General features: G+C 40.1%; 1 protein-coding gene across 1 annotated transcript in view; it reads right to left on the bottom strand.

Annotated features, from left to right (window-relative positions):
• The window catches only part of grin2aa (glutamate receptor, ionotropic, N-methyl D-aspartate 2A, a), a 351,755-nt gene that overhangs the window by 304,320 nt on the left and 20,512 nt on the right, over nt 1-26,923 (bottom strand). Inside the window, 1 exon segment of the mRNA XM_039774586.1 lies at nt 22,752-23,174. Within this exon segment, the coding sequence (XP_039630520.1) occupies nt 22,752-23,174 (423 nt within the window).

The following is a 26,923-nucleotide window of genomic DNA, read 5'->3' as shown; positions in this document are numbered from 1 at the left end:
TGATCATACCAACATAAACGGCGTCATTTTTTTTCGTTAGAATGATTTTTATTAACACTTATTTATATCCACTTACGAATAGTGAAGATAAAACTGAATGCTTACTTTTTGATAATACGTATGACATAGCAGCCCATGGCAAGACACATACCTTCAAATAGTATCGATTATAATTTTGATCAGTAGCATTATATTTCAGTAAACAGATTACAGCTTTGCCGTTCTTTGTTGTTTCTGCATGCACGCCTGTTGCATGTGTTTTCAGCCTTTCCAGGCCTCTGAATACTGTCCTCAATTAGACTGTTGCAAAAATGCATAAACCGCATCTTTTGATATCCCCCATTCCAGTCACACACTGTTACCTGTTGTATCAATGAGCCACAAAACCGTGCACCACACCAGCTGAAGCAGAAGTTGGAAAATGTAATACTGATTGAGTTGGTGGCTCATGGCTATCAGACAAATCTGTGACCTGGACAATCCTCTGGGGTTTGGTGGCTGGATGGTTGTAGATTTCCCAGCACACTCAGCTGCAGCATTGATAGCAAACCCACCACTAAAGCGAGCACAGCTAGTGGTGGGTCTCTCACTTGCCATTGGGGTATTGGCAAAATTTACAGTGCTGACATCAAACTCTGATATGTTTTGCAGTTTGGTTTGTTTCCTTTCACTAATAAAACCTAAAAGAGTTTTCTTGTTGAGACATCGTTCACATGTCCTTCCAACAAGACCTACCACAACTATTAAATTCAGTAAATTTAGCCCCCTGTTAACATCATGTGTTTTGAGTGGCTGTGAATGGTAAGATTTAAAGTCTGTCTTATTTTCTAAACCTTGTTATGCAGACACTTAATTGCCATCCATATATGTGCTTTCCGAACACTTTTCATGGGTTAAGAGCAGCCGAAAGAAGAACAAGATTATCTCTTGTACTGATGAAGTTAACACTGGTGATTTTGCTGTGTAAGTTTATAATCAGCTGATGTTTTATATCAAGGGATATGTGTAATAAAATCCATGCAGGTGTAATAGTGTAATTTTTATCTGGGAAAAAAAAGAAAAAGGCCAAGCTACAAACTGGGAGGCCCAATCAGAAAAGTGGATGGGTCTGGTCCTGCCTGTGCCCAATACCTGTGCTAAATTTGATTTGAGTATATTTTTGAGGTTTAACACTAGAATTACCATAGCCTACAAGAAAACTCATAGATCCGTCCCACCTTAAATCGCTTCTCCCCTCTCCATCAGCATCTTTTGTCTTTTAAATGTGTTGATAAACAGCAAGCAGCAAATAGTCTGCTATCACAGTTTTCTCAGCTCAAGTTTGTTTACCTGCGTGTCAGTTGCTTGGAGTTGTATAGAGTGAGAAGTCAAGCAAAATCACACCTTTTATAAATACTATATTGTTATTTGGAACAATTGCATTTCATGTGTGTTCCGTGTCTACAGCGATCTATGCAAACACATCGTTAAAACTGAAACATTTTTCATGTTTTAGTAATAATTGACAAAATATAGACATGAAGTGTATAATGTGTGAAGCCTGAAGTCCAAATATCAAAGAAGCACTTTCACTAAAGGCACAAATATAACAGAACAAGTCCGCTTTTATTCAAAAATACAACTGTAGAAAAACAACACGCATTAGGGTGCGACATTGACACTCATTTGCTATGACTGCTTTGGTGGTGCAACATTATCAACTGTTGACTGGTAATCGAAACTTCATGGGTTCAATCCCCGATGAGTCTGTTTTGAGAAGTGAGCTGCTTTTATTCTTACTATTTTAGAATAAAAACATACATTTGATTTCAGTCTGTAACAGCCGGTGTAAATGTATGATACTTGTAAAGGTTAGGTTTGTTTTTTTTTGCGTTCACAATCCTACCCTAAACCATCTGACACTGCTGTTTTCACATAAAGACACACTATAGCTCTGTACTCTGTAGGAAGTAAGTAAATACATCCAAATAAATAACATTCGATCTGGCTTTTATGTAAGTAGTACATTAATGTTGATGTACAAGTATAACAAAACAAGTGCACTTTTATTAAAGACTATAACCGAAGAAAAAACCAAGTCACAAGTACACTGCAGAGCTTCCTGTGTTTGAACGACACAGGCATGCTCAAAAAATACACATGTAATGCCACAAAAAGTGCACACAGACACTTCAGTTCGCAAGCATTGGTACGAGAATGCAGTCAGACTTCTTTTTAGGACACATACACCGTCCAGATGTAAACACTAGCGTGGAAAGTCGCTTGTGAACTGAAGAGTCTATAGCTGCAGGTGGAAGCTACCGTTGCTGTGCTTTGTATATAAGAGCCAGATTGAATGTTATTTATTTGGATTTAGTTACTTACTTCCTACAGCCTTAAGTCACAAATATAGCGTGTCTTTATGTGAAAACAGCAGTGTCAGATGGTGGATTGGATAGGATCGTGAACGCGACTGACAGAATGAAACTGAATAAAAAAAAAAAAACAAAGCTAACCTTTACAAGTATCATATATTTACACCGGCTTTTACAGACTCAAGTCAAATGTATGTTTTTATTCTAAAATAGTAAGAATAAAAGCAGCTCACTTCTCAAAATGGACTCTTTGGCGATTGAACCCGTGAAGTTTTGATTACCATTTAGCAGTTGATTCCGTTGCACCACCAAAGTGGTTGTAGTAAACACGTGAGTTGAGAAAACTGAGCATCAGTGGGCAATGTGATAGCAGACTGCTTGCTTCTTGTTGCTTATCAACATATTTAAAGGACAAAAGACGCTGACAGAGAGGTGTGAAGTGTTTTAAGGTGGGACGGATCTATGACTTTTTCGTAGTCTCTGGTAATTCTAGTGTTAAACCCTTTTTAGAACTGTGTAAGGCCAAACAGGCCAGTGAGCTGAGGTCTGGTCCACTAGGGTGAGGCCTATTCCAGGTGCTTGTAGAGCTTTTTGGAGGCCTCACACCCAATTTTGCAAAGGAAGGAGCTGACTCTAGTTTATGACAATGGCAAGATTTGATAGAGGGAAAAATATCCGATTCATGAATAGGAATGATGCCCTTAAGAATGTAAGAGAATATTATCTTCAATACTGGTAGGACTGCTTGAATTATTGCTCTACTGGCATGTCTGCTTGGTCTGTGCTCTTCTGCCTTTATTTTTGTTTTTGTTTCTAAACTTGCTGGATTTGCTATGATTGTCTAAGACATAGCTTATTCAGCTTTTGCCATTGCTAGGAGCGTCTGTATAAAAAGGGTTACAATTTTTGACAAAAGTGACACTAGCAAAAAAATTATTCCTGCTATTAGGGGGCAGTATGTCGATGGGGTGTAGCTGAGATCCTAAGACTTTGTGAGAGTAGCTTTTATGAAAGACCAAGACTATTGTTCTTTTCATTCTACCATGCTTATATCCTTAATCACAGAAGCAGCTGGAACTTACATTGTTCAATCTTCCATGACAAGATAGTGTGGTCAAGGAACTAAGGAACTGGACAAAAATACACAGCTGTGCTGGAAATTACTTAGGGTAGTCTTGACTATTAAAGGTCCATCCATCCATTAATCAAATTTAACATCACAGGATCATTGAGTAGCAGGACAGACAAGGCAGTGACAGCAGGAACAAACCCCAGACTGAGGGTAAAAGTTGCTGTGTAAAATAAAGTTGCTGATTGTGTTTTGTGAGCACAGCCATCTAATAAAAACGTCAGAAATCCATGGCTATCAGGGCCAACCAGTCAGACACATTTGCCTGTACACATCTGCCAAAGCCTATTAGCCTCTCTGTAAGACTCAGCTTTTTTGCTATCAACTCAGAAGCTCCTTCCTTTCAACTGCAGCTACTGTATATTATAGAGTCGTCTCGCAGATTTCAAAAATAAATTGGGAGATGACAAATAAAAGTGTCTCTCCTGCTGCTTAGTTGGTAGATTTCCTTGGGCAATCAAACAGAAAGGAGACATAAGACTGACAGATAGAGAAATGGGAAGACAAGTGTGCCAGTCAGGTGTTATATTTATTAAAGCCAATAAGACATAGGAAACATTTTTTATTTGTTTCTCAGACTACCTAGAGGTAAAAGCGTGAAGATAATCTGTGGCATTTGATGTGATCTAAGGAGGTGGCAAAGGGCTGGCAAGTAGCCGAATAACAGCAATGGAGTAATGGCTTTGGCATTCTGAAAGTACTCAGACCCCTTCACTTTTTATTCATTTTGTACGTTGCAGCCTTATTCTAAAACCATTTAAATGATTATTTCCACACATCAAGCAATGCTCAGTATCCCAGAATGACAGGAAACATGCTTTAGAAAGTTTTGCAAATTTATTAAAAGAGAAACACTGAAAAGTCCCATTGATACAAGTATTCAGACCACTTGCTGTGACACTTGAAATCTGTCATCCCACTGCATTGATCATTTTTGAGATGTTTCTACACCTTGTTTGGAGTCCACCTTCAGTTAAAACTAATTAGATATGATTGGGAAAGGCACACATTTCTGTATAGACAGGTGAGCTGAACAAAAACTAGGCCATGAGGTTGATGGAAATACCTATAGAGCTTACAGTCAGGATGGTGTTGGGACTACAAAAAAAATCTGCAGCATTTAAGAGCACAGTGGCCCTCATTATTCTTACATAGACAATTTTAGAACAACTATGACTCTTCCAAGAGGTAGTCACCACCTGGTCTTGGCGACTAAGACCCTGATGGTCATTCACTGAGCTCTAAAACACTTGGATGGTGCTAGGAGAAACTTCCAGAAAAACATCCATCTCTGCAATACTTAACCAATCTAGACTTTATAGCAGAGCAGCCAAACATAAGCTTCTCCTTAGTAAAAGACACATAAACGCCTGCTTGGAGTCTGCCAAAACATATGGAAGGAACTCTTAGACTGTAAGAAACAAGACTCTCTGGTTTGAGGAAACCAAGACTGAACTCTTTGGCCTTGATTTTAAACATAATGCTTGGAGGAAACCAAGCACTGCTCACTATGTCAGCAATACCACTGCCACTGGTGAAGCATGGGGATGGCAGCATCATGCCGCGGGGATGTTTTTCAGTGGAAAGGACTGTGAGACTAGTCAACACGGAGGAAAGGATGAATGGACCAAAAGTAAATGAAATCCTGACCCAGAATGCTCTGGACTTCAGGCTGGACCTCAGGTTCACCTTCCAACAGGTCAATGATCCGAAACACAAAGCAAAGAAAACAGAGGTGTGGCTTAGGGTCAACTCTGTGAATGTTTTTGTATGGCCAAGTCAAAGTCTGAACTTGAATTCGATCAAACATCTGAAAATAGCTGTTAACCGATGGCCTTCATTCAACCTGACAGAGCTTGAGAGGATCTGCAGAGAAGAATCCCCATTCCTGGTAGGAGAAGCCTGTCACATCAGACCCAGGAAACCATCAAAGGGGCTTAAATGAAGTACAGGGCAAGGTGTGTCTAAATGCTTTTTTTATTTTAAAGAAAGTTTGCAAAAGTTTCTAAAATCCTGTTTTTGTTTTGTTCATTCTGCAGAACTGAGTGTTGCTTCATGTAGAAAATGAAAATGAATTGAAATGATTTAAACATAAGGCTGCAACATAACGTGAAAAAGGTGAAGGGGTCTGAATGCTTTCTGAAGTCACTATAGTAGTAGTACAATGAAATGCTGACTTGCATGTTCAAAACATGGCAAATGTTGATCATGCCCTGTAGATGAAGATGTCTGTGGCAAGTGAAGAGTCCAAGGTGGAGTTCTGAAGGTCAAAATTTACACAAACATTACTCTTCAGTCAATCCATGATGCTCTCATATAGCATCCTTTCACTACTTTTGTCCTGGGGAGAGTCATCATGTTATGGCCAAAGGGCTTGACAACCTTTGGGTTGCACCTTGGACATATTAGCTAGTTCAACTGTCACTTAAAAGCACAAGTCAATTCCTACATGGCCTATCAACTTGGACTCTAACTTCCTTCCTACCCCCAAGGAACCACAATTGAATTTCCTACAGGTAGACTTTAAAGTTCTCATGCATGTGCGAGTAGGAGGACATTGTATTTACCAAGTGAAGGTAATGCCACGCCAGGCCAGGGGGTGGCAGGTGCGCTAAACCTTCTTCTGTTGTCTCTGCAGACCAGATGTTGTTAAACCTGTCTGACTCATCCCTGACGATGTCACCTCCGGTTCTGGTCCCTAGGACGATCTTAGTTCCGGTTCCGCCAGCTAGGATGACACCACTTCCGGTTATGACATCAGAAGAAGGTCACGTTCGGTTTTGGCATATAAAACCGTCATTTTTACAACCTAGACTCAGTTCACTTTTGGACTCCATTGAAGACACTTCTGTCTGATTTTCAAATCCATTGCAGCCAGGGACAATACACGGGTGGCTGCCCCAAACCTTTTTAAATGTGTCAAGTTTAATCATTTCACAACTGCAAATTATTTTTCCACTTTTCAAACTTCCTTCAATTTTTGCTTTCAGCTTTGTCAAGAATGATTTAAAATAAATTATCTTGTGAAAATAGGCAAACATCTTTGCACAAGCGATAAAACCCCATTTGATTCTTTGCTCAATTACATCTTTTCTGTTAACATGTTTACTTGCCAGTACTTGTTTTTGCTTGCTTGTTTGCACTATGGTACTTTTTTGCTATTCATAAATAACAAGAGAGCGTGAATTATTGCCAGTCAGGATTTTCGTGTTTTATTATATATTTGAAAAGCCACTTTTCAGGAACTGTAAGTGATAAAAGAATACTGAAAAAAGTAGGAACCACTGAAAAGGAGCAATTCATTCTACCGCTTCCTTTCTATTATAAATGACTAGACTGTATGAAACCAAAATCCCTTTCATTATCTTTGGAGACAATGGGATACCGAGGTTGGAAATTGTTGCCGAGCGAATGAAAGCAAAGAATGAGCTGTGAAAAAATGATATCAACAGCATTTATGCATCACACTGGGAACAAAAGCAGAAAAAATCCACCTTCTGTACATAGAAAAATGTGGCTGGAATATAAGCTACTATAGAAAATGGAAGATTTTTGATTATGAAATAAAGATACTAGCAAATACTGCAAAATGGAAACTCTTGTTGTGACTCTTAATTCCAGAATTTTGTAACGATATTGAGAAATTGAGCAGTCACAAGTATGGAATATGCACAGGGCCAGATCTACTATGAAACTAATAAAGCTTAAGCTTCAGGACCCCTAATCTTGAAGGGGTCCCAGAAGGAACTTTAGTCCAGATTGTTTAAAAACTTTGGGTATCTACTATATGAGAAGGGTTTTTAAATCTCCTAAGTATAGTGGTTACATTTAAGAAGAAATTGCAGTGGCCTGTCATGAAGTAACCCATTGAAGAAGATAATTGTGATTACTCAGACCTCATTGCTGGTTGCAAAGAGGTCCCCATAACAGTTCAAGCTTCAGGGCCTCAGAAATGCAGGTCTGCCACCGAATATGCAATCGAATATGGAAAATGAAATAGTGCTCTATTCATCGTGCTCTGTCACACCCATCACCTGCAAGTTCTCTCTCAAAACATCCATAAACCTCTTTTTAGGTCTTCCTCTGTTCCTCTTGTCTGGCAGCTCTATCTTTAACATCCTTTTCCCAATATACCCAGCATCTCTCCTCTGCACATGTGCACACCAACACAATCTCGCCTCTCTGCCTTTGTCTCTTAAACGTCCAACTTGAGCTGACCCTCTAATGCACTCATTTCTAATCCTGTCCATCCTCATCACACCCAATGCAAATCTTAGCACCTTTAACTCTCCTACCTCCAGCTCCAGTGACTGAAAACTGGCAGACCACCATCGCTCATGTGCCAACCTCCAACTCGTCACTTGAGTCGTCGTCGTCTTTGCACAGTCCAGATGCACCTGTGACTCACGTAGACTTTCCATGTTCCTGCAGGAGCATTCTAAGAAGACGCATGTTTGTCGCGGATGCGAATTGCTGTATGTAGCGTGTAAAACAGTTTGCTATGGTGCACGCGGTCGTGCGTCGTAACTGAAAACTCAGTTTTTAAAGACTGCTTACTTCATTGTGTTTTAACCTCAGTTGTAAAGGATTGTTTTAAGGATCCCATGGGATAACCCTCGCAAACCGTTTTACATGCTGCATATGGTGATTCACCTCCGGCGTGGCTCCTTCCTGCGTGCACCATAGGTGTCTTACTTGTCGGCGGCTTAATGAATCCACGCCCCTTCCGGTGTGCTTTCCATGGTTGTCTTGCCTTAGTGAATTATATATATAGATTATTCTTGTAACTTTTTTTTGACACCTTGTAAAGAACTTTGAGCTGTATCGTTTTTTATGAAAATGTGTTACAGAAGTAAATAATGTTGATAATGTTCTTGTTATCAGAACATGAGCACATTGGATTTTATGTTAAACAGGTTGAAAGCTAAGCGTAAGTTGAAACTTAATAATGCTCAGAAGGGTGATATTAGTAATAAACCTAGAGGCTCTGGTCAGGGGTTGGATTAACCATTAAGCAAAATAAGCACGTGCTTAGGGCATCAAGGGAAGGGGGGCAACCACAGACATTTTCCATTGCCAGATTTACCATGGACCATATGGTGTGAAACTGCAAATGGTTCTTTTGAACCAGGTTCCACAAAAAGGGGCTCCCACATTAAATGAAACAAATTACATACAAATATATCTCTCTGCTATAAAAAAAAACCTGTGACGAGACGCAATCTTTTGAAGAGAGATCTTTGATAGACAGAGACATAGAGACACTTTCACTTTCTGTCAGATGGACAAGTCACGTCATACTTACAACCTTTGGAAGCCAGTCCCGTGATACACATGTAGAGCAGGTTAGAGATAATGGAAGTAGGAAAATTAGAAAGTCTCAAGAAATTGAGAGTAAAGCTCACATTAGCGCAAACAAACAGAAAATATTACTCTGTGAAATAATGGAAGAGTGAAAAGAAATCGATTAGTGTTTAAGGTATGTCTGGGGAACAAGAGAGACAAGGCAATGATTTTAAAACATTCGAAGCGCCGCATGAAATGCAGATCACGCCGTACAGGAGCAGCAGCAATCCAGCAGCTGATCGAGCAAAGAAGAGGTAAAAAAAACAACTGTTATTTGCTTCCCATTGTACCTCCATTCAAGAGGGGTTTTGGCGTGAGCGATGCATCTCCTTAGGGTGCTTACAGACCTCCTCTTCACAGCAGCGCATAGCGCTTGGGGGTTTGTTGGCGAGCGAAGTGAGCAGGGGTGAAGCCCTCTAGTACAATAATAAAAATAATAATAAAATAGTAATTAATGCGGTTGGCTGGTGCCTTGCCCGGGGTTTGTTTCCTGCCTTTCACCTTGTGCTGGCTGGGATTGGCTCCAGCAGACCCCCGTGACCTTGTAGTTAGGATATAGCGGGTTGGATAATGGATGGATGGTTGGATATTAATAAAAGAAGTTAATGATATACACTCACCTAAAGGATTATTAGGAACACCTGTTCAATTTCTCATTAATGCAATTATCTAATCAACCAATCACATGGCAGTTGCTTCAATGCATTTAGGGGTGTGGTCCTGGTCAAGACAATCTCCTGAACTCCAAACTGAATGTCAGAATGGGAAAGAAAGGTGATTTAAGCAATTTTGAGCGTGGCATGGTTGTTGGTGCCAGACGGGCCGGTCTGAGTATTTCACAATCTGCTCAGTTACTGGGATTTTCACGCACAACCATTTCTAGGGTTTACAAAGAATGGTGTGAAAAGGGAAAAACATCCAGTATGCGGCAGTCCTGTGGGCGAAAATGCCTTGTTGATGCTAGAGGTCAGAGGAGAATGGGCCGACTGATTCAAGCTGATAGAAGAGCAACTTTGACTGAAATAACCACTCGTTACAACCGAGGTATGCAGCAAAGCATTTGTGAAGCCACAACATGCACAACCTTGAGGCGGATGGGCTACAACAGCAGAAGACCCCACCGGGTACCACTCATCTCCACTACAAATAGGAAAAAGAGGCTACAATTTGCACGAGCTCACCAAAATTGGACAGTTGAAGACTGGAAAAATGTTGCCTGGTCTGATGAGTCTCGATTTCTGTTGAGACATTCAAATGGTAGAGTCAGAATTTGGCATAAACAGAATGAGAACATGGATCCATCATGCCTTGTTACCACTGTGCAGGCTGGTGGTGGTGTAATGGTGTGGGGGATGTTTTCTTGGCACACTTTAGGCCCCTTAGTGCCAATTGGGCATCGTTTAAATGCCACGGGCTACCTGAGCATTGTTTCTGACCATGTCCATCCCTTCATCACCACCATGTACCCATCCTCTGATGGCTACTTCCACCAGGATAATGCACCATGTCACAAAGCTCGAATCATTTCAAATTGGTTTATTGAATATGACAATGAGTTCACTGTACTAAAATGGCCCCCACAGTCACCAGATCTCAACCCAATAGAGAATCTTTGGGTTGTGGTGGAACGGGAGCTTCATGCCCTGAATGTGCATCCCACAAATCTCCATCAACTGTAAGATGCTGTCCTATCAATATGGGCCAACATTTCTAAAGAATGCTTTCAGCACCTTGTTGAATCAATGCCACGTAGAATTAAGGCAGTTCTGAAGGCGAAAGGGGGTCAAACACCGTATTAGTATGGTGTTCCTAATAATTCTTTAGGTGAGTGTATATTAATCTTTGGAAAACAGGAAAATTAGAATCTGGTAACTACCATATGGTCCACCAAAGCTCTTCTGAACATTCTTGTCTTGGTCATGTCAGCTGTCCCATTCAGACGTCCAATGAGAGTGAGTGCAGCTCATATGTATGGAGCACTAAAATCTTTTAAGTGCTTAGGTCCTCTGAAGGTCTTAATCCAGCTTTGGCTCTGATACCCTTTCATCTTACATTATATCTACTATCAGATGGCCTGAAAGCTGCCACTTCCAATCTAGACATCTATATCTGTAATTCCAGTTTGTGGGCATCAAGAGTTTTCAGTTCACTTTCTAACTTACTAGCATCAAGATTCAAAACTTTCAGAGTTTCCAGATTAGAAATGCAAATCTGGAGTTCACATTCCTAACAATCTGATTTTCCACTTCAGTTACAAACTTCTAGAGTGCCAGGTTTTGCTGTTCATATATTTCAAGACCATAAAAGACATTTTCAATTCAGACAGTGTTTAGAGTGTTCATTTTCAACATTTGTTCTGAGCAGTATTAGATTTTCAACATAACCTAATAGCATTTAGGTCCGACAGTTCTGATGTGATTCAGTTACCATCTGGAATTTGGAGTTCAGACTTTGAGAGTTTCCACTTTAGATACTAACATCTAGATCATAGAGCGCTATCTTTCACCTCTTCACTTTGATTTAGGTGAAAATTACAACTACTCAGTAGACAGTGAGATTAATAATAAAATGAGAAGCACTGTTAATCTACATGGTGTACTCTTCTTGCTAGCATATGAAGTGGAAATTCAAACAGTTATACGTAGTTCTCTGGATGCCAGCTGTTAGTGACTGAAGTAAAATCTCTGAAGGTCACAAGTCCAACTCTAGATGTTATTATTCAAACTAAAAATAATTAGGATTTTTAATTACAGATTATAGTATCTAAAGTGGAAATTTCAAATACACCACTTGTATTAGCTGATTAAAGTAAGTTACAATGAATCATGGCCCTAAATTTCACATATTATTGCCTAAATTGGACATTCAGAGTCTTATTGCTGTTAACTTATTTGAAGCTATTAATATCTAACTTGAAAACTCAAGCTGAAGTGTGAACCGCAAACACCAATGACTCATAGAGAAGATATCAAGAGTTAGAAAAGCTTTAAAGTAGAATTTCAGAGTTTAATGACTCTAAGCCTCTCACGCTGGTATTTAAACATTGGTTTCTAGCAGTAAGAAGAGACATAGATAGTATTGACTCTGCTAGCAGCTCAAATTAAAATCTCAGGAGTGAAGGAGTATGAAATGTGAAGGATGTTCAGCTGAAGAACAATCCTGAAGTAAAACAAACTATTGTCTAAAGCTGTACAAAAAACACAAATCTTTGGTATTTATATAACCACATTGTCAAACTGAAAGTTGTATATGTCTGCGTGAAAGGAAGGTGTACGTATTGTAAAGCTGGGTGGGCAATGCAACTGTGGTAGCCACTCTCATCTCCTTGAATGTTGTGTGAAATGGAATGCTCTCCCTTTAAGACTTTTATGACATTTACATATTATTTGGTTAGAAAATGCAATATATGCACCTTTTACTGTAATGTAATTACAAGAATTTAACCATCATATGTTACAAAACTTCATTGCAGGGAAATGCATTTAGATTCCATTAACATGCCAGCTTGTACCACGTTACTCCCAACTCTGCTTACTGAGTACCATTAGTATTGTTATACATTCTAGTTTTGTTAGGGTTAGGGTATGTACTATTTCTAAGTTAATCATTTCTTACATTTTAAGTAATACGCTTACTAGTATCATAAAGGATGACCTAATGAACAACATAGAGTTAGACTTACTAGACACAGAAATAGATTTTTTATATATTTATATATTAGTAAATCAATACAGTAATGGTGGCTGAGGTGTAGCGTGAATGGTCTTCACTTACTATTAATTTTGTTAGACTGATATGTTACAAGAAGAAATATGCAAACCCTTTGGAAATTTGCACACCTGCACTCAGTGAAGAGTGCTATACAAAAAAACTGAAATGAATTGAATTGAATTTTCTGGATTCTGAATTAGGGATTGGATTTTTGTCTAAATCATTACAAGAATAAGGAATTGATTAAACCAATAAGCTAATATTCTCTAAGCCAAGTGATCAAATTTATGGTCACAGGATGCTGGAGCTTATTCATTCCCATCAGCTTTGAACACGAGGCAGGAACAAGCAGTGCACAGGGTGCCAGTCCATTACATGGCCCACTCACGTACACACTCACTCTCTAATGGGGTACATTTAGAATTTTCAGCTAACTTAAACATATGTAAAATTATATATTGTATCACGCATATATGTCTGTTGACCACCATGGTGACTTGGGTAAGCAATCCCACCCCAGGACAAGAGGGGGCGCTCTCATTAATGGTACCTTTTCTTTTTGTTCCTGCAGCCAGGAGAAGATGCCTAGTGAGGGCAATTGACTTCACCCCTTCTGGTTGGAGGAGTATAAAGGTGAGACATTTACAGAAGGTGGCATCTCATTCTGGACTGATGCTCAAGACAGACAAAGCTCCCAACCAGATCGGATCACTATCCTTTCCCAGTTGTGAGCAGTTTATGTTTTGTTATAGCACCATTGTGCACCACTTTTGTTTAAGACATCAAGTTTATGTTAAATAGGGTGACCCGGCTGGCACCCTAATATTTCTCAAGTCAACTTGTCATACCTTGCACGACCAGAACTGACACATAGTTATTGAATAAATTATTAAGTATTCAAGTTCTGAAGATGGAAAAGGTCTAAATTCAGGAGCCAGAAGTTTCCAAAGCTTTCACAAATCTTTCCCATAAATATAAAACTGAGGTGTGTATATGAGTATATGTGTGTGTTTATTTGTTTGTGGACTCATGGAAGGATGCTGGCTTGATTCAATGTCAGGTAAACAGACTTGAGCTGAGGAAACTGTGCGGGGTGGGGGGAAGTGATAGCAGGCTGCTTGCTGCTTATCCGCACACTTACAGGACAAAAGATGCTGATGGAGAGGTGCGAAACGATTTAAGGTGGGACGGATCTATGAGTTTTTTCGTAGGCTCTGGTAATTCTAGTGTTAAGACAGCCCTGATTTTCAAGGCCTCTTCTCACCTTGCTGGGTCCATTGACTCTAAGAACTCTACTGTTAATTCTTTTTGGAATTTTTTTTTAGTTTTTTAGACACCTAATGTGAATCAGACTTAATTATCCAGAAATCCTATCATTCCCTCAGAAGGCGAACAAACAGATTGATGGTGTACATCATTTCTCTCAATTAAGTCAACCTGAAGACATGATGAATCTCTTGAGAAGGCGGCTATGGCAGTATGACTAAAACAATCACATTTTGAAACCTTTCCATTGACCCTGGTGTTCCTGCTGTTTGAGAAAGAAAACCTGTTGCAGCTCATTACCTTTAATGTCTGAGACAGGATGAGCTAGTAGTCAGATTCTGAGCTAATCAAGCAAGTAAGACATGTCCAAAAGGGTTGGTACCTGAAGCACATTGTTCTCTGGAGCCTAAAATAATTCATCTGTATGAAGAAACTGAACAAGTGGAAACCGAGTCAAATAGCAAGCAACAATACACCATGCCGAAAAATATTTCTCAAAAAATATCGTCATTTGTGTTATTCTTTGCTGATTTTGATGTACTTGTGACGCTTTTGTCAAGGTTTTGAACATTGATCCATTGATATTTGTCATTTAAGCAGATTTCATTGCTTGGTTTAAGAAAGCTACATAAACTAGTGGAGTAGATAACTGAAATGGAGTAAGTCAGAGAAAAGCCAACAAATTCAAATGGCAGAAATGCATTGCCTGGGTTGATATCTGCACTAAGGGCTCTGGAAGTGTGAGGCATGCTTGTATTTGAATAAATGCATGATAAAATAAATAGTGTGTGTCAGCCTGTGGTGTTATGGGTCCACAGCTCACTGAGCAAAGGTCGTTTCTTTTTAAATAAATAATCACCGCACTTGAGGTGGCTTCAGGAGGGGGCGTAGTGGTTGTAGCAAGCCGTGGGGTGATCTGCAGTGTGGGCATTTCTCACCGAGTGCACAGGTGAAGGAACTGCCCACATCCGTGATTGTTCCCATGGCTAATGTGCTGCAGCTGCTATGGCCCCTCGCAATATAAGAAGAGCAAGTCGGTTGAAAAGGATCAGAAAAAAAGAATGAGAGAAAGGAAAAAAGGACGGAGGTTACAGGGAGCGAGGAAGCAAGGCAGTGCAAGAGAGACAGAGACACGCGGAGCGTGTGAGCGAGCGAACGAGCGCTCGTGGGCAGCTGCGAGGAAGCTGGGTGTTAGGCTGACACCCAGGTGTTTGAGTTGAAGTCACTCCCGCTGAGCGATCAGGTAGCGGGAGTGACCAGGGAAAGGCGACTGGCCGTAGAAGACCGGAAAGGCAGCGGGAGTCGTGAGGCTTGGTGTTGTAGTCCTTGATATGGGCGTCCTGGAAATCAAGGTTCCAAGACTCAGGTCTGGGATGAGTGTCAGACCGAAGCCAGGATCGGGAGGTCTCCAGACCTGTGTTTGTGATGGAAAAGGGCAGCTGCAGAGTGAGAGCGTCTCGCCTGTTGAAGGGCCCGTATGGGAGAAGCAGGTGAGACGCTAATGCTAACACTAGTTAAAAAGAAGCACTGGGCTTGGCATGATTTTAAAGACTGCTCCTGTATGAATGTTTTAACCTGTAGTTTTTAAAGGATTGTTTTTTTGTATGTTTTTAATCTCCACATTTCTTTTATGGGATTATTTATTTAATGACTCATTTTGGAAAGCACTGCACTTTATGAACACTTTGTTTTTGTTGATTTGGTTTTTAATAAAAGCACTTTGCACTTTTTGAACCATCCCCTTGCTCAGTTGTTGCCTCCACTGTCTAGCTCAACTTGGTGACATTATCGACGGTGTTGGGTTCCAGGGCTCCTGAACAGCAATGGGAGCATGGAGTCGAACCCGCATCGTCACACAGCCTTCACCCTGAACCTCATTGATAAAACAGAAAAGTGAATCACACTGTAATAAGAACTTTGTTTCTTAATGCAACCAGAATTGTCTGCATCTTCATATCAGCAAAACCACGGAGCTGGTATTTGACTTTTGCCGTACCAGTCTTTATGTGTGGTCACTATTCAAGGAGTGGATGTAGAGGAGGTCCACTCCTATAAGTACTTGGGGTTGGGCTGATCTCGAAACACAGAGGAACAATATAAGAAAGGGCAGAGCAAGCTCTTCTTTCTTAAAAGATTGAGTTCCTTTCATTTGAGAAGAGACACCCTTCAAATCTTCTACAACTCTGTGATGACCAGTGTCATTTTGTATGTTGTGATGTGCTGGGCTGGTAACATCACTTCAAGAGATCCATCCATCCATCATCCAACCTGCTACATCCTAACTACGGGGTCACAGGGGTCTGCTGGAGCCAATCCCAGCCAACACAGGGCGCAAGGCAGGAAGCAAACCCCGAGCAGGGCGCCAGCCCACCGCCGATCACTTCAAGAGAAGCCCACTGAATTAAAAAGTTAATTAAAGGGGCAAGCTCAACTATGGGATGCACTCTGGACCCCCACTATCCCCCGTGAATGTAGTAACAAAGGATAGAATTCAAATAAAACTATTGTGCCATTATGAACAATGCTGAACATCGTCGCTCTGACACACTAACACTGAGGACTTTCTTTCTTCCATCCATTTTCCAACCCGTTGAATCTGAACACAGGGGTCTGCTGGAGCCAATCCCAGCCAACATAGGGCACAAGGCAGGAAACAATCCCAGGCAGGGCACCAACCCACCACAGGACACACACACCAAGGACATTTTAGAATCGCCAATCCACCTAACCAGCATGTCTTTGGACTGTGGGAGGACACGGGGAGAACATGCAAACTCCACGCAGGGAGGACCCGGGAAGCAAACCCGGGTCTTCTAACTGCGAGGCAGCAGCGCTACCACTGCACCACCATGCCAACTTTCGTTCCGTCAATGGATTATTCAGCAGAAGTGTGTCAAGAAATGTGACCGGGGGTCCTTTATGCCAACAGCAATGTGTCTACATAATGCCTCACTGTGACTAGGACAGCCGAGTCAGAAGTTTTGTTTCTTTTTAATTTTCTTGCTTTATAGCCACTCTGGTGTACGTTCAGACCAAAGTGTGTGTGTGTGTGTGTGTGTATTTATGTATTTGCTTACTTATTTATCTATTTATTTATGTCTTTGTGTATTTAAAGAGCTTCTGTAAAAAGACAAGTTTCCCCCTGGGAGCAAATACAGTTCTATTTATCTATGAGTATCATGGGAACATTAAAATATTCCAAAAAAAAAAAGCAGAAAATGATTTTGCTATAAAATACAATTTAGATACCAAATGTAAATTTTTTTCTGATCAGCTATGTTTTACATTCAAATTACAAGTTTATTTTTAAATACAACATACACCACAGTATACATTTAACCCAGGCAACAAAAGACACGGTAATTATCATTTTCCTCTGCATTCATAAACTCTGCATGGCCCATTTTAGTAAGAAGATGAGAACATTTTACAATAAAAGATACCCTCTGCATGTTTCTGGCGACAGACTTCAACGTGTTTTGTTTTTTTTTGTCTTTTCAAGCTTTGTTGCTTTTCAGTCATTTGAGTTAGTTGACAATATTGCAGTGGAGTGACAATGACATCCACATTAACATTGACTTTTTAGAATTGAACTGGTTAACACTGAAGATACTCACACATCAGTCAGTCAGTCATTTTCTATCCCACTTAGTCCAGAACAAGGGCCATGGGTGCTGGAGCCTATCTCAGCTAGCATAGGGGGAAAGACATGAACAAACCCTGGACAGAGCACCACACACACACACATACACACACTCTAACATGCCAACCACACACTATGGCCAGTTTGGGATCACCGATCTACATAGACATTGTAAAATTCTGATGTTGCTTCATCACAGTTCCAGAGATGTTCCATCTGGGTACTCTCTGTGTTGAGTTTACATGTGCTCCATGTCCATGGGTTTACGGTATTCTAGATACCTTCATTTCTTCAATCATCCCAAAGATGAATCCTTTGTGAGTCCATGTTAGTTTGTTAGTGTGAAATCAGTTGGCATCCCATCCAGGGCTGGTTCCTGCCATGCATCAAATGTCGCTGGGATGTGAAGATTAAACTTATTTCAGAAAGCAAATAGCATGTAAATACAAGAGCATGATGATGAGTATCTACTGTTTTGTGTTGCTGTCGTTCACCAATATGTTATCTATTTGAAACAGTCCATGTATGAGTGTGTGGGTGGGTGTGTCATACAAAGATCTACCCTCCATTTCTTGATACTGCCAAGAGCCCCCCCAAGGCTCTGAATGTGGATTAAGTCAATTCATAAAATGAAAGAATGTCTGCCTTCAAAGATATAAGGAAAGAGTTAATTTGTTTAAGTGACACCTTTCTTCAGTGTCTGGCTAAATTGCTTCCAGGAAATTTGACAGATTTTCTCAGAATACTTCAGATGCAAAAGTATAATTCGTTTGAAAATGCAATTCACAAAATATACAATGTTGCAAAATTCTATATTCAATTCTGTGTATTTTCAATAGACCTTAATCTTGTGCGGGAAAAGCAATCTTGATGGCTTTGATCAGAAATATTAAGAAAGAATAATTCAGCATTATAAATTCAAAGTTCTCAGTTTCAAAAGTATATTGTTTTCCTTTTCAGAACTGTGTTTTACAATCAAGAGGAGCCTCGACCATGAGTGGTTTATGCCACATACCTGATGTCACTGGGATAAACAGATACATGTATAAATTCTTAACAAGATGGCCATGCAAGTGCCACCACAAATGGAAGGAATCACAACTAAATATGCATAAGTCAACAAAGAGAGGGGGAGAGAGGTTAGGAGCACCCACTGATATAGCGCATTGCTACACCCACCACATGACACACCACCTCAGGATCCCAGATTAGGACCCGAGTGCAGCCATGTAACGGGTGACACCTCAGCACCACACTAGTTCAGATGTAATAAAACCAGTGTGAGGTGTTTTATGGCGGCTGGAGTGCCAATTCTGCCACCAAGCCCCAGGTTTATCCCTGCAGGTTGTAGGGCCTACATGCAGGGCTGGATGCAGACTAACGTCATACCCAAGACGGAGCGATTGCAGGTTAAGGGTCTTGCTCAGTGGCTCAAAGAAGTAGAGTCACTTTTGGAACAAAGGAAAACAAAAAATAAGTGTTACTGTATAATGTTAGACGTCTGTTCAACCCTTGTAACCCTTACTGTATGTGGTGTCTTAACCTTCGCTATACTGTGTAACTCAGCGGTTCTCAAACTTTTGTATTTCGTGCCCCCCTTTTCTACCTGGAACAATTCTGCGCCCCATGCATAATATAAGATAGATGAGAATAACCCCTGATACAACTAACAAAGGTATGATACTTGTGCAGTGTTGCAGTATCTTATCATTTTTACTTCTATAAGATTTCCATGTGTTCGGCTAACTTCGATGAAATATTTGCAATTTATTTTTTGTTAAGTGCTTTAATAACTGTTAAAATGCCTTGTGTGGTTTTTGGTAGTAATTCTAATGCCCAAAAGCAAAAAATAAATTATTTATTCTTATTTAATTATTTTTTTATGTAAAGAAACAATTTAATATGTTTTAATTCTTAAAAATCTCATAAACGAGGACGCCAATGAAGTCAATCTGCGCGAGACGAACGTATTTTCGTCTCACAAATATTATACTGCTATTTGTGCCATGAAAATAACCCAATACGCAGTAAATTATTTAACTCAATTTGGCTATATTGGCTATGCTGCCAATGTGGTGCAGTCGCGCCACATTATCACCTGATCTACTGTTCACGTCAGATACCGATACGTCTCGAACTTTCTGGACTGAAAGTATGCGACTATAAAAGCAGCAGCAGTGGCGCCGCTCGTCAGTTAGTCATTAGATCTAAGCCTTAGAAATGTTTTATTTTAATTTTAGTTATAATGCATTTGTTGTTGTTATTATATGCTTGCAAATTTAAGTTTGAAATAAAAATGTAAAAAATGAATTTTGATGTCTTCTTCATTTATTTGACACCCCCCTTGAACAGAATCAGTGCACTCCCGGGGGCGGGCGCCCCACAGTTTAAGAACCGCTGGTTCAACTTTAAGATAATATTAATAATGATAATAATAATAATAATGTTATATTTTAATACTGTTTTATCCCAAATCCAAGGTCACTTTGCAAAATTAAATAACAAATATATACAAGGAATACCACAGGACTAAAACAATTCTCAACTTGAGAAGGTACAATACAAATACAACATAATATAAATATCTTAAATAACCTTTACCTTAACACGCAAAATAGGAAAACAGAAAACTGACTGCATACAGAGTATAAAATTGTTAAGTCTTAATAAAGGTATTGTAAAACTGAAAGAATGGATAATGTCTGTAATCCATCTTGGCACCTGTAAGCTGATTCATGTTAAGTTTGTGTGTCCTGAAAACCATCACCTCAAAGTCAGCATTCAGCTTTTGAAATCAAGTTCATCAATGATATGGATCACAGATTATAAGACAAGACAGAAAGAGATGCTTGTGTAGACACATAAGTAAGTATATTTGTGTTTGTGAATGTACCATGTTGCACACAAACCCAAGTATAAAAGGCTCCTTCAAGGCTCTAATGAGGTAAGCATTCCCAACCCTGGGGTGAGAGGGGACGCTGTCACTAACATCTTTGTCTTTCTGTCTGCAGCTCCGAAGAAACACCAGCCCGCAATGCCTGACCACGCCCCCACAGACTTCCCTAGCCCCACCCAGTTTAGCCTTGGAGTCATCCTTCTATAAAAAAGCGGTCGGGATTGTCCTTCCGTCCCGTGAGTGCTACGCAGGCGCGGAGTTTCACACACGCCCCGTCCATTTTACAATGCACGATGGGATTTGTAGTTTCATTTTTCCAGGTAAAAGATGATTTTCTACTCCAGACTGCGCGATATCTTCTTCTTCTTTCTTACTATATAAAAGCGGTCGGGATTGTCCTTCCGTCCCGTGCGTGGAAAGCGTAGCGGTTTTCCGCTTATCACAGACTTACTACTTGCAGCTTGCGATGCAGGCGACATGATGTGAGCAGAGTTCTGGTGCTCCCATCGTTCCCTTGCTTTTGTGCGCGAGGCGCTGGAAAAATAGACAAAACTATGTTCCTGGAAATAATTAATGTTGATGGAGTACAAATGCCTCACCGCGTAGTAAATATCAGGGGGGTTCAAAAGGGCGACCTCAATATAGAAAAAAAGTTTAAATTTCATCACAAAAATAACAGAAACTACGAGTATTAAAGTAATACCGCTCAAATGCAATATAACCAAATTAATGAGTTTGTATAAAATATCAAATTGATGTACATATTGAATTGCCTTAAGAAGTGGTCAACTTAAAAGTCGGTCACTTTAAAAGGCGGGTCAGCCTAGTATAAACAGAAGCTTAGACTGAAGTTAGCATCTTCATTTGACCCAGGGGAGAGAGAGATAGAACAAGATCCTCTCAGACATTTTTAAAAGAGCATTTTATTGGCTGATAATTATGTTTAATGCCTTTTTGCTTCATTTATGGCATTTAATCAGGAATTGCTGTGTTGGTATCTTAAATTTTCAAGCAGTGTGTGGCTATTGTGTTCACAAGAGTTACACTAAATAAACAAATAAGAATCCGTCTCTTTTCTAACTTTTATATCCAGAGCTCTCTGTCCATACCAGGAGTATTAGGCCCTAGGCAGGAACCAACCCTTACCAAGGCAGCAGGTGGCATGGATGCTATAAACTACAGTACATGCAACAGAGAGCACAGGCCCAGGCCACTAACTGATCTGGTGTAAATGGTTAACATTTATGTTTAATCATGTCAGCCAATGAAGGAAGACCAAAAGTAGTTGAAATGACTGGCAAACCAATATTTATAAAAGATTAAAAAAAACTTAGCATACAAAGAGCATTGCATAATTGCGGTCACACTGGAGACCACCAAGGAAATCTGATCATGGCCTCCAAGATTATAAACTGCAGCATGGTTTGCCAGGATGAAGCTGTTGTTAAGTGGAAAGGACAAATAGATCAGGATTATTTCTGTTGTCTATTTTTAGAAAAAGGGCTAAGGGGTGCAGGAGCAACAACGTGAACAAGAGTCTGATGTGACCTACTAGTTCACTTTCTTTGAGGCTCATCCCTTAGACCAGAAATAGGGAGAAGACTAGAAGTTAACCATAAAGAAGTGAAGAGCCAGGAAGAGCGCAAGGAGAAAGAGTAGACACAACTAGAAACGAGAGGTTTGGATAAACAGGCAAGCCATTCCTCAAATATGACATAAGAATTATCTCTTTATTGGAAATGGTTTATCTTTTACTGTGAGTGGTGTTTTGGTGTATTCACTCCTCTTATGTTACTGAACATTAGTATTGCTAATTTTAGGAAAGTTATACTACACTAATTGATGATATCTGTCCATCAAACAATAATAATAATAATAATAATAATAATAATAATAATAATAATAATTACTCTTGTCCAAGCATATACAGTCACTGATACTATGGCAGATGAGATTTACCAATAACAAAATATTTGTGTACAACAGGCCCTGAGACCAGTATCAAACAAGACAGACAGCTGTGAAAGGAACTATATAACAGATATGAAAGGGACTATATTATACACAGATACAGTAGATAGATAGATAGATAGATAGATAGATAGATAGATAGATAGATAGATAGATAGATAGATAGATAGACTTGTTTTATTCTGCTAACAGGGCAATCCCACAGATTAATAAAAATAAAATCTCATTTCTTTTTTGGCATAACCTTAATATGAAGTTTGTTTAACGACTAATTTTAATCTGAAATATCTGCCAGACTGTGCCTCTGAAATTATTTTCTCATTTTACAACTTTATAACATCATTGTTTCTAATGGTTACTCGATACTGAAATCACCATTTAGACAGTTTTGAGTTTTTACATAAAATTGTTAAAGTGGTAGTGTGCATTCCTTACCTTATCTGCCATGATCATGGAAGACCCACCATGGATTCCCAAAATAGGTATGGAAGTCTGAGATGAAATAAAATCCAAAATTTGGGCAACTGCTTCCTGATCTGTGTCATCTCCAAAAACCACCCCATGAATTTTTGTCCCAGACATCAAGTCACATACATGAGTTATGATACTTTTTGGGTCAGTTTGGTTCACTAGTATCGTCACCACATTTACATCAAGGTTCACATCTGGGGCCATCTCCTTGTTCCACAATGCCCGAATATCTCTCTCTGTGATATAACGTGTCCTGCCTAAAATAACGGCAATGTTCAAGATGGGGTAGTTCTTCTCGGCTCCACCAACAAGGGGAAATTGAAATATAAGGGCTGGAAGCATGGAAAGCAGCAACCCCAAGTGGCTCATGATGGTTGGCTTCATCCCCTGAAAACAAAAAATATAGTCAAAACTTAAAGTTATGGTTTAGATTACATATTAAGACAGTCACATTGTCTAATCCAATAATAGGAAGATGTAATTTTCCAAGTACAGTTGTGGAATTCATTAAGATTTTCCTTTTCTATGCACACACTCTCTTTAATTAACACAACTTTACCTTCTTAAACCCACTTAATACAGGATGGCAGAAACCAGCCCTGCAAGAGGTGCCACTGCCAGTCAGTAGCAATGTCCAGTCATGCATGCACTCATAGCAACAATTTAAAATTGCCAATTAACCTAACGTAGATATTTACAGACAGTGACCAGGCAGGGGATAAGGACCTAGGGCACGGGACAGATAAGGCAGCAGAGCTAACCACCACACCAAACACTCCTTATTTAGTGAAGCATTTCTTGTAGTTGTGCAGTAGGGTGGTGCTGTGGTTAGAACTGTTACCTTGTAGATCCAGTGTTCTGTGGTCAAATTGTACTCATGATCATTATCTATATGGAGTTTTCACCTTCTCCCTGTCTGTGCATGGATGTTTCTCCCTGTATATTCTGGTTTTCCTCCAAAAGACACTGAGATCAGGTGGATTGGCAATTTCAAACCCAGTGGCCCAGTGTGAGTTGGCATGCATGTGTGTGAATGAGTTCTACAATGGGCTGGTGCTGTTTCCGCCTTTGTGCCAAATGCTATAGAGATAGGTTATGTTATGTTTTATGTTATGTTATGTTATGTTATGTTATGTTAAATCAAGGTAATTTAGATTCTCTAAAAGTTAAAGGCATAGTCCCCACATTTATTACAGAAAGAACCACAGACATATCAGGTTAGGTCAGGTTGCGGAGCACGCACTGAAACAGCACGTTGCCACACCCATTAAACAACGAAAACCATAGGCATACAAAATAAATTACCATGTAGTGTGGTAGAGAGTATTATGGACTTTCTAATCTTGACTTGATATTATTTTGTTATTATACCTGGTTGAATAGGAAAGGTGAGCTTGTTAGGTTGAATGGCCTGTTCTCATTACAACATTTCTACTGTTCTAATGTTTGGTAGACAAGTATATGCAACATATTTTATTTCACAAAGTCCAAATCACCACAGACACTCTGGTCTCCGAATACTGCAACTTCTTCCTCTTCTTCTTTCAGCTAATCCTGTTAGGGGTTGCCACAGTGGATCATCTTCTTCCATATCTTTCTGTCCTCTACATCTTGTTCTGTTACACCCATCACTTGCATGTCCTCTCTCACCACATCCATAAACCTTCTCTTAGGCCTTGCTCTGTTCCTCTTGTCTATCAGCTCTATCCTTAACACCAGCGTTTCTCAGCCCTTAAGTATTTGCGACCTGAGTTTTCATAACAGTTTTAATCGCGCCCCCCCCCAACATTTTTTTTGAAATATAGATGCATATTTTATTATACCTACTTAACTTTTATCGACATTTATCTAACTCTGTATTTATTGTTCTAGTATCAAAATGTGGTTTCAGTTAATTTGTTTTGGTTTCAACAGATGTTTTTCTCATATTTTTGATTCTTGTTTTCTTTTTTTCACATCTTCGCGCCCCCCTTTTTGTTACTTCGCGCCCACCTAGGGGGGCCCGCCCTACAGGTTGAGAACCACTGCTTAACACCCTTCTCCCAATATACTTAGCATCTCTCCTCTGCACATGTCCAAACCAACGCAATCTCGCCTCTCTGGCTTTGTCTCCCAACCATCCAACCTGAGCTGACCCTCTAATGTCCTCATTTCTAATCCTGTCCATCCTCGTCACCCCCAATGCAAATCTTAGCACCTTTAACTCTCCTACCTCCAGCTCTGTCTCCTGCTTCTGGTCAGTGCCAACGTCTCCAGCCCATATAACATAGCTGGTCTCACTACTGTCCTGTAGACCTTCCCTTTCAGTCTTGCTGATACCTGTCTGTCACAAATCACTCCTGACAATCTTCTCCACCCATTCCACTCTGCCTGCACTCTCTACTTCACTTCTCTTCCACAATCCCTATTACTCTGTACTGTTGATCCCAAGTATTTAAACTCATCCACCTTCGCCAGCTCTACTCCCTCATCCTCACCATTCCACTGAACTCCTTCTCATTTACACACATGTATTCTGTCTTGTTCGTACTGACCTTCATTCCTCTCCTCTCTAGAGCATTGTGGGTAATGCACTGGTACCCCATCCAGGGTTGCTTCTTGCCTTATTATTGTGACCAAGGTGGAAAAACTGATTTGTCCAAAGGATATATTGAGTAAACAGGACTGGGAGATAAGAGAGTTAAGATGGCTAGACTAGGCAAGGTTAATGGTTGATAAATGTTGGAATAACAGTGTGAAATTACCAAACCAAATTCAAAGGAAGAAGTCATAGTCAAAAACATTTTGAATATGAAAGTCCTGACCTTTATTAAAAGCCCCTTCCCTGACTGACCAGTGCTTTGAAGGCCCGACCCGCTCCTCCATTGAGTGTTGCATTGCTGATCCTGACATTTTGCAGTGGACCTAACTAAAGTGCTGAGATATGTTTTAGTGTTCCAGTGTTTAAGGACCCCCTACGCTGCTTTTAAATCGAATGGTAGTGCAGCGCCACAACCAGAGTACTACCAGAAACTGGAGCTCAAGAAATCACTTGAAGTGGCCTCACCCCTTTTTGTTTCATGTCCTCTCTCTCACTCTCTGTTCCTCTCTTGCTATCTTCCTTAACTTCTAACACGGGGAGTCTTTCCTCACACAACCAAGACCTTTGAGTTTGTAAGTGTCAGCTTATCCAGGTGAACAATCAGAGAACTCCAATTAATCCAGCACAGTGCTAATGATGGCTGCTATGTAATCTAGCGGCCCAAGTGTGCTTCCTGCTGCTTCTACTACCTCAAGGAGAACAGCAGTTGTGAAGGACAGCACCACCCTGACTGAATTCTTGAGAGGGGCCCAAAGCTAGATTTCTGATTGTTGCATGCTTTTATTTTAGTTTAAAACTTGTATGCTGTGTGCAGAATACCATAATCTTAAAAATGCTTAGCGTCACACATATCACACAGACGTGAATCACGGGGTAGAAACTGATTTAGCACACACAGGCAAGAGGGACGTAACCATGAGGGAAACCAATTGTTCATGACAAGCAATAATAAATGAAAATGACATCAAGATGGTGAAAGCAAACAGCATACAAAACAGAAAACACATAACACTGATCTTGCTCAAAATGGCCCTGTTCCTAAATGATCCTAAACTGTATTAAACAGTTTTGATAATGAATGCACAGCTATTTTTAGTGGAGACTGTCCATTTCATTAGGCCTTAAATGGCACACAAAGGCCTTCTCTATGTAAAGTTCAGACCTGACGGAGATCCCTCCGTACCTGCAGATAGACACTTATGTGAGTTGCTGAAATACTTATTAAAATAACATTTGATTGTTGTTATTATCCCTACTAATAAAGTCAACAAATTGTATTTAAATTTCAAATTATTTAACAATAATTACATTCATTAATTAAATAGTTGGGTGGCACGGTGGTGCAGTGGTAGCACTGCTGCCTCGCAGTTAGGAGACCTGGGTACGGGTCTGCATGTTCTCTCCGTGTCTGCGTGGGTTTCTTCCCACAGTCCAAAGACATGCAGGTTTTGTGCATTGGCGATTGTAAATTTCCCCTGGTGTGTGTGTGTGTGTGGGGGTGCCCTGCGGTGGGCTGGCGCCCTGCCCGGGGTTTGTTTCCTGCCTTGTGTCCTGT

Source organism: Polypterus senegalus, chromosome 13 (genome assembly GCF_016835505.1).
Source record: "Polypterus senegalus isolate Bchr_013 chromosome 13, ASM1683550v1, whole genome shotgun sequence".
Taxonomy (NCBI): domain Eukaryota; kingdom Metazoa; phylum Chordata; class Cladistia; order Polypteriformes; family Polypteridae; genus Polypterus; species Polypterus senegalus.
Note: the sequence above shows the minus strand (reverse complement) of the source record. Positions and strands in the feature narration are given on the sequence as shown.